Source organism: Erigeron canadensis, chromosome 8 (assembly GCF_010389155.1).
Source record: "Erigeron canadensis isolate Cc75 chromosome 8, C_canadensis_v1, whole genome shotgun sequence".
In the NCBI taxonomy this organism is placed as follows: domain Eukaryota; kingdom Viridiplantae; phylum Streptophyta; class Magnoliopsida; order Asterales; family Asteraceae; genus Erigeron; species Erigeron canadensis.
The window spans coordinates 46,034,589-46,048,179 of record NC_057768.1 but is presented as its reverse complement, the minus strand read 5'-3'; the positions used below and the strand labels follow the sequence as shown (position 1 = coordinate 46,048,179).

Genomic DNA, 13,591 nt, shown 5'->3' with positions numbered 1-13,591 from the left:
GGTTTAGCACAAGCTTTACATGCTAGAGGTCTCAAGTTCTAGACATGAAAAAAGACATTTAAAAAAATTTCACAATAAAGTCTTCCAGTGAAGCAGGTTTGAGTCCTGCAGAGGGGACAAGGTTTTATCCCAATTAAATGTCGTGCCTTCAGGCGGTTTAGTTGAGAGTTTCTCCTCTTACTAGGTATTGAAGATGAGGAGGCTCTCTAGCGCGGACCCGCTTAAAACAATGTAAGCTAGATATTCTGATGCGAGCAATTGATTTACACCTTTAAGAAAGAAATTTTTTTATCTCTAAGATATATTTAGTGGATACTAAGATATCATGGACTCAACCCATATCACTTGATTATCGTGATTATGCAGGCTGGAAAACTACTTATACGGTCAAAAATGAATGTGTACATCTAAATCTATACACATATAATTTTTTTTACCTATTTGGTTAAACACTTAGGTCTCTCCTTATAAGGAATTACTTCTACTCACTTCTAACCCACTTCTAACACTATTCATCTCTTCTAGACACACCAAGACACGCCTCTCCTTATAACCCCCACTTCTAACCCACTTCTAACACTATTCATTCATTATTTTATTATATCATTATTCTTTTTCATAAAATTAAACAAACACATTTTATTTTAAAACAAACACATTACATTTATTATAAAATTAAAAATTACACTAAAAACAATTTTAAACAAAAAAATACATATAAGTTAAGTGTGTAAAGAAAAACTCTTTAAAACTATTATAAGTGTTTTGTAAATAGTTAGAAGTTCGGGGGTAAAATAGAAACTTAATATAATTATCATATAAGACAAAATAGATTGTCTTCTTTAACCTTCAAAAAAACACACACACACACACACACACACACACACATATATATATATATATATATATATATATATATATATATATATATATATATATATCGTCTGTAGGGGAAAGATAATTTGAGACCAACTAAAAAAAGTCCAAAAAAGGACCATTGATTTTCGTAAGTTACACACCACCATCATGATCTACTACGATATACAAGATTTTTTTGTAAAAACACTAAGACTTTCCGGCGACGGGCCCACCAGAAAATCATGTGTAATTGTATATCTTAGTAGATGATGATGATGTACAAAAATCAATGGTCCTAGTTGGTCCTAAAATAAGAGGTGGTCTCAAAATATCTCACCCCTATCGCCTGTATATCTATATATATTCATATTATTTAATAAAAAAACAAAAAATAAAAAAAATATAACATTGGAAGCACGTCTAAGATTGGAAGTAACCCTCGGACGCGGGCCTTGGACGCGACAGTGCTACTAGCGTCTGAGAGATTGGCTGCGTCGGACGGAAGGCAGAAAAAAAGTAGACGAGCTATAAGGAGAGGCCTTATTACTACTTAACCCTTTTAGCAAGTAATGAACCTATTCCACCAATTAAATAATGAAACATTTCACATGTAGTCATGTAGGGTCCAAGATTTGATTAATTACTTGTTTAGTTTACTTAAGGGTGGAAAGAAAATGAGATGAGAGGGAAAATCAGAAAATTCATTTTTACGATTTTTTTTAAGTGTGGAAAGAAGACGAGTGGAGAAGAAAAAAATCATTTCTTTAGATTTTTTTTAAGTGTGTAAAGGAAATAAGTGGAGAGGATAAGAGGGAGAGTATATTACTGTATTGTATTTATAAATCATGTATTTTGTTGAATATGGGTGGAAGAAACCGATCTTGACTAAAATAAGATTAGTTCCAGGTGCACGTACTTGATCAACACCCCGTAGATCGAATACATGAAAAGTAATTGGTGAAGAACAAAAAGGCACCATCTAGAAATTAAAAACCCACTAATGTAATAAAAATAGGCAACATATTCTTAATCAAAGATTGGATCAAACTTTTGCTTAACTTTAATATAAAGAAAAGCACAATTATTCAACTCATACATTCTTGATGACCAAGTAGTCGTTTGACCATACCTTCTAATTACGTTATTATTACATTTATGGGATGTTTTTTTACCTCAACATAAATGAGTATAATCACATAAAGAATGATCAATGAGAAGTTCAAACAAAGATGCATATATGCATATATATATCTCAAACTTTATAGAATCCAAGCTATGCACGCTTAATTAACCTGTTGGCTTTAGCAATTTTTGGATGTGGTAGTTAACTCCTTCGATCGTCACCCTTTTTTTTCAATTCTTTTTCCTTCTTCGTCTAGATGGGTATGGCTATGGCACATTTTCCACAATGCATAGTCAATTCTTCCACTCACATGTGACACATGGCAAGATCGATTTTATTGAACAATTTCTTTTTTGAAAGAAGTATTTGACCAAAAAGATTAAAAAATAAAATAAAAATCAAAGTGTCTAAATCTACATACACATCTTCCGTTTTGACCATTTAAGTAATTTCTACTCTCTCCATAATAGTATTTGTTAAAAATATACTCGTAATATAGTGGTGTTTAATTGTAAACTTGGAAGGGGTATTAGTGATAATATGTTAATATGTATATACTGTATATACCAGCATGGTACCCGCGCTATGCGGTGGTGTTCGGAGCGGCGACATCGTGGTGGTGGGGGACGACTTTTGGTGGTAAAGGTGACGTCAAGTGGTATAAATAATTGATGTAAAAGTAATTGATATAAAAAGTTAATTGAGACATTTTAATAGAATAAGGACTAATGGCGTAATATATCATTAATGGGTAATTTTTATTGGGAGATGAAAAATTCATATTGTTGGAGTAAAGAGATGACCAAGGGCAAAAAAAGGTAAAATTGCATATCCTAAATTGTGTAAACTTTCAACATGGGTGAATAATTTTTAATAGGGGTATAGATATAGATAGAAGTATAGATCAGCTTTCTCTCAACACACACAAACACACATTTCACATACTAGATCTAAATCTATCATATATCATCAATCAAACTCTATTGATTACGGGAAAAAACACTTTCAATTCCTTTGAACTGTTGAGTACACAAGTGCTAGAAGTTTATATGTTATAGCAATCAAACTCGGATTAAGACAAAGAACCCACAAACCCGAATATGATATACAAAAAACATACGGCACGATAGAATTGGTACTTTAAATATAATTATTATATTTGCAGTATCGGGGAAGTTAAGAATGTGCAGTTTTATAAAAAGATCTATGGTTCAGACTTCAGATGATTTTCTCGGAATATGGATCTTCATAGAATCTAATACTGTATGCGTTTGGTATTATCCCAAGCTATTAGTATATCCTGCAAAGATTGCATGAAGCAGCTGATCATGGAACTTACAAGAAGAAACAAACTATATATATATATATATATACATCTTACATCAAACATCAGGCTTACTACATTAATTAAGAATCCATTATGTTGAGTTATATAAAGATTTTAGTTATAAGTACTGTCCGTATTTACGATAAAAGACTTGTAACTATAATATATAGTACACGGTCGGGTGGGTAAATACCTCAAGTGAAGCCATTAAGGAAGCAGTGCCATTTGGGGAACCATCCATTAAAAAGCTTTTGAGTTTTGTAGATGCATTATTGAGTATCTTTTGTGCTTGTTGCGCCAAGTTTGCATTTAACGGATATATATTGAAACTTTTTAAGTTAACTAAGGGAGAAGGATGTTCAATTGAAATTAGTTCCGCCTGCGAAGAAAGAACCTGGGAAAAAAAATTTAAGTAATAAGAAAACGCCAACAGTAGTTAATAAAATCAAAAAATATAGAAACATATGCAATATATGATCATTGTGGAGTATTGTTTCATCTTCAGACCCATGTTTGTCTCATTTCATTTTCGTATAGTAGGGGCATTATCATGAATCATGATATGGAGTATATATAAACGAAAAAATGTGGAAAAGCAAACAACGGGGACCAATTAAATACCTCCATAATTTCCAGGTTAAGCGTGAGATTTCTGACATTGTAGAATTCTTGAAGCAGACCAAAAATCCTTTGAGCAATTCGAATGTGTGGATTACGAATATAGAGATCCACCTTCTCTAATGAAGGCAACTCACCGTCTGTAAAAACCAACTGCAAAGTATAGTTTGATTTATATATCAGGGTGGCAAGTTGATCAGGTGCAGAAATCAATAGTTCTCCATCACAGTTTATCACAGTGAGATTCTTGAGTTGAGGTGTAACTACACAAAGATATTCTGATCGCCAGGTTCCATCTTCAAGTGTGATGTTAGAAAGTTGAGAGTGACAGATGGTTACGTTATTTGTTTCATCAGCCATGTCAAAGTTACTTATGGTGAGACTTTTCAAGTTTGCGCACTTGGAGAAGAAACCGCCAGAGGTAGTGGATTCGCCTGCTAATCTTACAGTTTGGAGATCCAGTGTTGTTAAAACGGGCAGGTCCCAAACTGATGGGAGAATTACGTAATCAGATTTCATATTTCCAACCAAAGTGAGATGTTTTAGAGACTTCCAACGACTACTGAAGACAGAATCCCACCTATATGATCCATTGAGGCATGTAATAGTCATTTGTTGGACATTGTGGAGTTTTTGAAGCTGACCAAAAATCTTATGATCAATTTGCCCGCGTGGATTACGAATATAGAGATCCGCCTTCTTAAATGAAGGCGACATGCCGTCTGTAAAAACCAACTGCAAAGCATGGTTTGATTTATTTTTCGGAGGGGTAAGTTGATTAGGTGCAAAAATCAATAGCTCTCCATCACAGTTGATTAGGCTTAACTCCGTTCCTTCAAAAGTAAGATTGACAGAAGATGTTTTCAATTGATTATTGCGGCGAGACAGAACATTGGTAACAAAGTTGGAGAACTTGTACCCCTCGGAGAACTCTTTACTTGAGAAATTGAGATAAGGCATTGAAGTCCAAAAAAGCCTCCATCTAGATGACAACAAACTCATTTGAACGGCATGTTTCATGCCCACAAGAAAGAGGATTCTATAAATAAGATCATCTGGTAAGCCACTAAGTCTATCACATTCAACATTCGTACCCTTCTCACCATCCCCATGATAATCCATTCGTCTCTCCCTTAATAAGATTTCTCTTTAACTTTAATTAGCTGATTATTTTGTTCTTAATACCCTTCCTTCTCTAGCTAATCTTGTTTGTTAATCCTGTACGTAAGGTAAAACATCATCAGGGAGAAATTGCAATTTAGTAGACATGGTAAACTAATTTTCACAAAATTGAATCTCCTTTATTGTCAAAGAAAAACAAGTACTTATACAAGATTAATTATTTAAAAAAGAAAAAAAATACTTCAAACATACTTCCGAATTAAGTGAAAAAAATAAATAAATATGCAGCTTTTGATCAAGTAATGTATATTATGTGTTGTTCTGTTCATGGGCGGATCGCCACAATGGGTCAAAGGAGTTAGTCCCGGACCCGGTATTTAAGGCAATTGCATTTATATATTGCGAATAATAAATGCAGATACTCATTATGCAAAAAGCCAGGTTCATGATCGCAGGTTCATGTTGCCTGAAATTTTTATAAAAATTAAATAAAATAAATAAAACATTACATTAATTGGCATAAATAAACTAGAAGAATACCAGAAAATCAGTTCAAACTATTAATTAATTTACAGTAGAGCGGAAGAAAATAAAATAAATAAAGCGTTACATTAATTTGCAAAAACATACCTTCGGGTAATAACTATCGACGAATATAACTTAACATGGAATATTAATACGATTAATTAAGAATTTTATAGTTTTATAGGGAGCTCATCTTGTATATATTTGGAAAGTATAAAACAAGACAAGTAGACGGCTAGATGGGACTCTCTAAGATGGGCCTACCATTGGGCCCCGTGTAAATTAAGTTTTTTCTCTCTAAGATGGGCGTGTGTACATTGGAATAGAATTTCATGAATGATTCTCTTTTACGAATTACGACTTACGAGTAGTAAATTACATCCAAATTAGTTAATACGGAGTATATATTTTTTTAAAAGGAAATCTTCGTAGATGCTTGATTAATACGAGTATCATATATGCCATTAATGTATTTCTAACATTTATAATACTCTTTTTTTTTGTAAAGTAAGGTTTCCATTAAACAAAAAGCTATTTGCCTCTCAAGACAAAAATTAAATGTTTGATCCTGTTAGGTTCAGTTTAAGCTAAACTGGAGCTCTCCAGTGACATCTGGAGAGCATGAGGAATTGTCCGAAATATTAGAAGTCCAGTTGCGTTGTACAGGTTCAGCAACTAATGACTTCCTCCAGTTGAGATCAGAAGACTAGAATCTGAAGACCTTCCAGTTGAAGTCAAAGACAACAAATGGAAGATAGAGATTGGCAATGGCAGCGAAGCCCAGTTGACAATCTACCAGATCAATCAACTGGAGAATCCTCCAGTGTAGATGCTCTTACAAAGCTTTACACTAATTACGAGGAGGACCTTTTTACTCTACATCCTTTTAACCGGACAATGATATTATCTTTGGATAAAGGTACAAAGATATAGAGTGGTTGAATAAAGTAACCTTTTGTCTTACTTTATTTAACACACACAAAGGATTATTTAAACAATACTTTTATGTGCTGTCAACCATTTTTGTACGTCGAAGTTGAGATCCCCATGCTCAATCTTCGACTATAAATAGAGGTCCTTGCACAAGCATTTTCAACAACTTTGCAAATACATATATTCTGCAATATTGGTGAACTTGTGCAATATTCTCTCAATCGCAAAAAGGAACATTTCACAACTCTAAGTGTTTCGATTGTTTAGGAGAATTTCCAAGTTTAGATCAATTGTAATTCATGGGTTGTTAGGATATTTACATTCTTGTATTATCTTGGTTCCGCAACAACCTTGTATTTTATTTAAACAAGTAATAAATAAAATACACTTGAAAATTACATATTGTCTCACCAGTTTATATACTCATCATTTATATTATTGCATGTATTATTATTCTGTCACCTTAATACTTAATTCCAGTTAACCTGGTACACGATCAATCCAAACTGGTCACATCCAGATTAATTGATCGTGTTGCAAAGTTCACTCACCATCGACATAGAGGTGTCTTCAGCACCCATCTAGTAATAGTTGGGACTTACAAGTGGTATCAGAGCAGGCAGGTTGAATTATTTCAATTCTATAACCTAGGTCTGCTTCGATGGCTGCTGAAGGTGAGAATGGTTCTGGTCCAAATGAATCTAATCCTAATATTGCTACTCCTTTAAATACTAACCCTACTCCTCCTCCTCCAACTCCTGGAGCTAACCACGTTCATGTACATTACTCCAACTCTCCTGTTCCCAAATTCAATGGGAATGGTGAGACATTTGGTACATGGAAAGCTAGAATGCTCTTGCATTTTGGTGGGATAGAGAGGTATATGTTGAAAATCCTTAAGGATGGACCATATATTCCCATGTCCAGTGGTGTTAGCCCTCTTCTCGATCCCACTGGGAGAAGAGGCACCAGGGAGAAATCTGAAGAACATTGGTCAGATGAGGATCGCAGATTGGTTGATCTTGACACTAAATTGAAAAACATGATTCTTTCTGCTATACCTGAGGAACTAATTCCTACCCTTGTGCTATTTTCTAGTGCAAAATCTATGTGGGATGAATTAGTTCTCTAGTTTGAAGGAGGTAATGACACTATTGTCACTAGAAAGGTTGCTCTCAACAAGAAGTATGAATCCTTCTTTGCTCTACCCAATGAAAGTTTGACTGGTACTTATACCAGATTTACTGGCCTAATTAATCAACTTAGAGGCTTGGGAGTGGAGAAGGATAAGGATATTCTTCTTGAAAAATTCTGTGATGTTTTGCCATCCAAATGGGCACACATGGTTCTTGTCTTAAGACAAGGAAAGACCTTGCATAGCCATACTCTTGCCTCTCTTTATGGAGCCTTCAGATTCACTGAAGATAATGATGCTGCAAGATTACTGGCTGAGCAAGATGCTTTAAACCATGCTCAGAATTCCAAGGCTGCCAACTTTTCTGGGCAACCTTGTGCTGCTTTAATGTCTACTGAGAATGTCCAGTCACATTCTATGAAGGAAATGTTAAACAACTTTTTGAACTCTGGCCTAACCACTAATCTCAGTGATGGTTGTGAGGAAACTGACGATGATGATCTGGTTGCCATGATTGCTAAAACCTTTAACAGGTTTAAGCATAAATCTAATCGATTTAATGGGTCCAATAATGCTTCCAATTCAATCTCAATGGATAAAGCTAATCTTACCTGCTATAAATGTGGTAAGAAAGGCCATTTCATGAAGGAATGCAGATCTAGTCAGATGAACAACCAAACTGGTCCCACTGTCCCAAACTTTGTTAAAACTGATGATTATAAGGCCAAATACAAGAAACTTAAGGCCCAGATTGCTCTCATGTCTCTTGAACAAAATAATGAGAAAGAAAAGAACAAGTGCATGATGGCTCAAACTGAAGGGAAATGGGAACTCTCTGATGATTCATCTGATGATGAAGAAGAGATTAGAGATATGTGTTTCATGGCATTGGAGAGTCAACAACCAGTGGTGAAGGATGATGTTGTATCTGGAAGATGGGTTGATATCATTTTAAAAAAGGGCGATCGTAAGAAGAATATTTGGTATCTGGACAGCGCAGCTGGCCGGACTATGACCGGATGTAAGCCCCTGCTGGAAGAATTCACTGTCTGCGATGGACCAGCGGTGACATTTGGTAATGATGGAAGTGGGAAAACTGAGGGATATGGTGTTGTTGACAATGGGCAGATTCAGTTCACTAAGGTTGCATTTGTTAATGGTTTGAAATATAACCTGATAAGTGTCAGTCAACTTTGTGATGATGGATATAGGATACTGTTCGACATTGTTCAAGGCACTGTTTTTAACAAGGATTGGAAGGTAGTCATGATTGCACCAAGAAAAGGGAATGTGTACATGATGAACATGGAGCCTGCTCCAAAAGAGCATTGTTTCTATGTCAAGGCTGATGAGGACACCAACTGGCTGTGGCATAAACGATTATCCCATCTTAACTTCAAAAATATTAATAAGTTGTCAAGAAAGCAACTGGTTGATGGGATACCCCTGTTTTCCTTTAAAAAGAGAAGCCATGTCCAGGGTGTGAAATGGGCAAAAAGAAAAGAGCCAGTTTTAAGACCAGGCAGAATTTCAGCATCACTGAACCTCTTCACATGCTTCATATGGATCTTTTTGGTCCAGTGAATGTTCAAACTAAAGCTGGTAAGAGATACACTTTAGTTGTGGTCGATGAATACACCAGATTTTGTTGGGTGATATTTATCAGATCAAAGAGTGATGCATCTGGTGAAATTATCTCTCTCATCAAGCGAATTGAGCTCAAGTATACCAAGAAAGTGTGTCAGTTGCGAAGTGATAACGGTACAGAATTCATGAATAAAGAATTGGAGACATTTTGCACTGACACTGGCATTTCTCAAAACTTTTCGTCAGCTCGTTCTCCAGAACAAAATGGTGTGGTTGAAAGGAAGAATCGCACATTGATTGAAGCTGCAAGAAGTATGTTATCTGAATCTGGTCTTCCCACCTGTTTTTGGGCTGAAGCTGTGGCAACTGCATGTCACACCCAAAACCGGTCAGTTTATGTCAAGAGAAACAAGAAGACTGCCTATGAAGTCCTCAGGAATCGTAAACCAAATATTGGATACTTCCATGTATTTGGTTGTCCAGTTTACATTTTAAACGATTCCAGTCAGTTGGGAAAATTTGATGCAAAAGCTGACGAAGGTGTCTTTGTGGGGTATTTAAATATTAGAAAAGCCTATAGAGTTTATAATTATAGACTCCAAAAGGTACATGAGACAATTCATGTCACATGCACAAAATTAAGTAGGGTTAATTAGGGTTAATTTTATTTACATGTCACATGCACAAAATTAAGTAAATCTGATTGATAAGTTAAAATTTCTGATAAAAAATTTTAAACCACATGTCTATAATTAATATTAAGATTAACACACAATACTGGAAACAAATAAATTGGTGTCGCCTATCCAAAATTACGTAGATGTAAAAAAAAAAGCTCTAGATAATGTTATCAAAATAATTTTGTTTTAATTTTTTCTAACAATTTAAGATATATGTAGAAACAAAGGATTCATAGTTTCAGATTATAGTACGTACCTGTACTTTTTATGCTAAGATATCCAAAAAGTCATTCTTATATAAATTAAGAAGAAAAAAACTAATCACCTTAAATTGCTTAAAAAATAATAAGTAGCATACACAACTACACAAGTATTTGAGAGTATCTTACAAAGCGTCCTTGACTCATTTTTACTCGAATTGACCTTTACCCAAAAGGCCAAAATGAACCTACTTTTTATGGAATTAAGATGAAAATTACAACTTTGCAAGGGGGGCTCAGGAGAGAAAACAATGGCTACAAACAGAAATTAAAAAATGTAAAGTATAGGAAAGTGTCCGATCCGTTATTTAACAGCTTGATGCACTAAAATTCTTTGGTAAAAATGTAAAATGTAAAAATTGGGTATCCGAGAAAAATGGGTCAACACCAAAAAATTTCCTACATATTGTACTCTAAGAAGACGTTCGCCTAATCCTTCCCCTATTTCTATAACTGAATAACGTGTTCTTTTATATAGTATGCCAACTTTAGAGGGATGGGAAGTTAAGTTTATATAGCAAATCATCTCTCAATGGGCTAATGCCCCAAACATACCTAGCTGCATAAGTACATCTCAATTCTGGGTAATAACAAATACATATCCTTAAAATTAAAGGGGAGTGCATAAGTACCATGTGGATATGTTTTAAATAATCTGATATCAAATCAGAAGACATGCTTAAAAAATTCGATTTGCTAAGAAAACGGCAATGAAGTTGTTTCGGGCTCATAAAAGCAATCGCTTAAATGGATTTCACAATGTCACATTGGCTTTTCATACCATCCATTATTTTCTTCACAGCAATGTCAACCTCTGCACATAGAATGGAGAAACATGCTTGTAACTTATCCCTCTTAGATGCAGGCAGCTCTGATAATAATAACACTTCAATGTCTCGCAACTTAGAGATGATGTGACAAGCCTTTTTTCTTCCTTGATCAATTTGCACACCAAGATCTTCCCAACAGCTCTTGATATTTGCCATCTTTCCCTGAATGTGCATTTGCAACTTCTCCACTGGTGCCCTCTGATCGTCAACTTGTGCATTCCCGTGCTCATGATTCTCTTCCTCGTGGCTCTCCATTGTTTCCTTCTTGTGATCCAACTGAGTCATATTCGTCTCACTATTAGCTTTCTCCTTCTCTAGCATAGCCCATAACTTTTCCATAAGATTTTGAGCTGAAACAGCATTCCTATAACCTCTAACCTCCTGCAGTATTCCCATGTTATCATAAAGCGTATAAAGTGTTACGCCCCATTTTTCGACAGGAAAATAAAGTATCACGATCTAAATTAAATAAATACTAAAAATAGTAAGACAGAGCACTATATTCAACTTATGCCAATTGCTTTCCACGCTTCTCATTACAACTTAGAAAACCAAATACGAGTGGCATATATATAATATTATATTGTGATGTGGTAGATACCTCACGTGAGACTATTGTGAAGGTAGCACTTGGAGAACTATCAAGCAAATAGCTTTTTAGTTCACTAGCTATGGTCAATGGTTTTTCTCCTTCTTCAGCCTTCTCGGATACTTTTGCCGGGTAGATCTTTATACTCCTTAAGTTTGCAAATGGTGAAAATTTAAGTGATACTGATTTCAAGTTTAAAGAAAGCGACTGCAGAGAAACAAACATAAGTATATCAGATTTAGTTTGACGCAATCTACAGAATGAAATAGGATTATCACTGCATTGGCATATAATTCGGATAATCCAAGGTAGAAAAATGATATTCACTATAAACATTGAAAATAAAAATACCTCGACAAGTTCCGAGTTAAGGGTCAGAAATTTGACATTGTAGAAGCGCTGAAGGAGACCAACATATTCATCAGTAAAATACGATTCCGATTGGGTAATACAGAAATATACTTTCTCCAAAGAATTCATATCATCATTAGAGAACTGCAAAAGTTTATAACTTTTATAGAACAAGGACACGAGATTAGGGGCAGAAATCCGATGTTGCCCAAAGGATTTTCTAATACGAAGATGTTTGAGTTGAGGTGCAACCACATCAACATTTTCACGTCCGTTTTCAAGAGTGAGACTCGAAATCTGAGGATGACTGATACTTATCCGAGTCTTTCTTCCTGAAGTGAATTAAGATGAGATTCTTCAAGTTTGGACACATGGAAAAGAGACGAGTATCATCATCATATAATTTGACCATATCAAGATGTAATGTTGTTAAAGCAGGGAGATCCCAAGTTGATTCCCAATTTGACTCAAGAAGACTGGAATACTGAAGACAACTAGCACTGGAATATTCACAGGTAGGTCCAGTCAACCTAAGATATTTAAGAGACTGCGAACGAAAGAGACCAAGAGGGAATTTAAATTTCCCCTTAAACACGCACGAAAGCGTTAGTTCTAGGACATTATGAGAAAATGCATAATCGAAAATCTTTGTGAGAAACACTTTGCTAACCAAATCCTTAAAACTAAGTGTGAGTTTGAGTGAAAACACTTCTATCTGATTATTGCGCTGAGACAAGACATGGGTAACAAATTCGGAGAATTTGTTCGAGTCAGAGAAATGTTCACTTGAAATATTAAGATAAGGCATTAAAGTCCAGATAAACCTCCATCTGGATGAACATGCGCTGGTATTAATAGCGTCTTTGATGTCGACGAAGGAGAGGATTTTATGGATAAGATCGTCGGGCAAGCTGCTTAGTCTATCAACAATGTCCACATTCATTGTTCTCTTTTTGCCAGGCCTACAATCCATTATCCTTTTCTGGTTCCAAACTCTGCAATAATTTGATTACATACAACAAATAATCATAACATACGAAACATTTTTGACATAGGTGGCTACACTATCAATTAAAGGGGTTGAAGTCACTTAAATGTAACATACTTACATGTTCGTTTTTAATCATATACTTAAACCTTTATTCATTTGGCCATTTGGGTCACTATACAATTAATAATTAGTTTTTGTAACTAAGAAATTATTTATAAAAAAATTTATGTATACACACGTGCACATGCCAAAAGATTACTAATCTTTATTTTATTTGTTTTTAAAAGAGAATACTATACTTAGTTAAAATGGAATACTATCCTACCAATCCGAACCCATCACTTCTGAAAAATCCTAATAATCCACCACACAAAATGCGAAAAGTAAGATTATAATCTTTATTATTAATTTAGTAAAATAAATGAATAATGTTTGATAAATATAAGTTATTTAGGGTATGGAAACAATACCTGAATGACGACGAGCGGTGGCCAGAATGCAGTTACCACGACCGGCAAGTGGGGGTGGGAGAGACGAGCTAATTAGGGCTTTTTTGGAAAATTATTTGAAAATGTATCCTAAAACGCGATTGGGCTTTTAGGGGTTTCCAGGGGTTTTTGGGTTAAGAAATTGGGCTTAAAAGAAAAAAGTCCTAAGAAAAA

At 34.9% G+C, this 13,591-nt stretch overlaps 2 protein-coding genes across 2 annotated transcripts; both read right to left on the bottom strand.

Annotated features, from left to right (window-relative positions):
• Positions 1 to 3,863: 3,863 nt before the first annotated feature.
• On the bottom strand, positions 3,864 to 5,048 carry LOC122610982 (F-box/LRR-repeat protein At1g55660-like). The gene has a single exon (XM_043783935.1). It carries the CDS (start codon positions 5,046 to 5,048, stop codon positions 3,864 to 3,866), a length of 1,185 nt encoding a protein of 394 aa, XP_043639870.1.
• Positions 5,049 to 10,661: 5,613 nt separating this feature from the next.
• Positions 10,662 to 12,608, bottom strand: LOC122580019. Its single transcript, XM_043752290.1, has 3 exons — positions 11,939 to 12,608; positions 11,600 to 11,794; positions 10,662 to 11,379 (listed from the first exon to the last, which is right to left on the bottom strand). The coding sequence occupies exons 1-3, from the start codon at positions 12,065 to 12,067 to the stop codon at positions 10,912 to 10,914; spliced, it is 792 nt and encodes a 263-aa protein (XP_043608225.1). The 5' UTR covers positions 12,068 to 12,608; the 3' UTR covers positions 10,662 to 10,911.
• Between the last annotated feature and the right edge of the window lie 983 nt (positions 12,609 to 13,591).

Bases quoted from the DNA above. Each gene is read 5' to 3' on its own strand.
- LOC122610982 (XM_043783935.1), bottom strand. From the start codon at position 5,048: ATGGATTATCATGGGGATGGTGAGAAGGGTACGAATGTTGAATGTGAT.
- LOC122580019 (XM_043752290.1), bottom strand. From the start codon at position 12,067: ATGAATTCTTTGGAGAAAGTATATTTCTGTATTACCCAATCGGAATCG. The intron at 11,795-11,938 runs GTATTTTTATTT...GTTTCTCTGCAG, and splicing joins TTAACTCGGAACTTGTCGAG to TCGCTTTCTTTAAACTTGAA. The intron at 11,380-11,599 runs GTATCTACCACA...GGAATACTGCAG, and splicing joins TCACAATAGTCTCACGTGAG to GAGGTTAGAGGTTATAGGAA.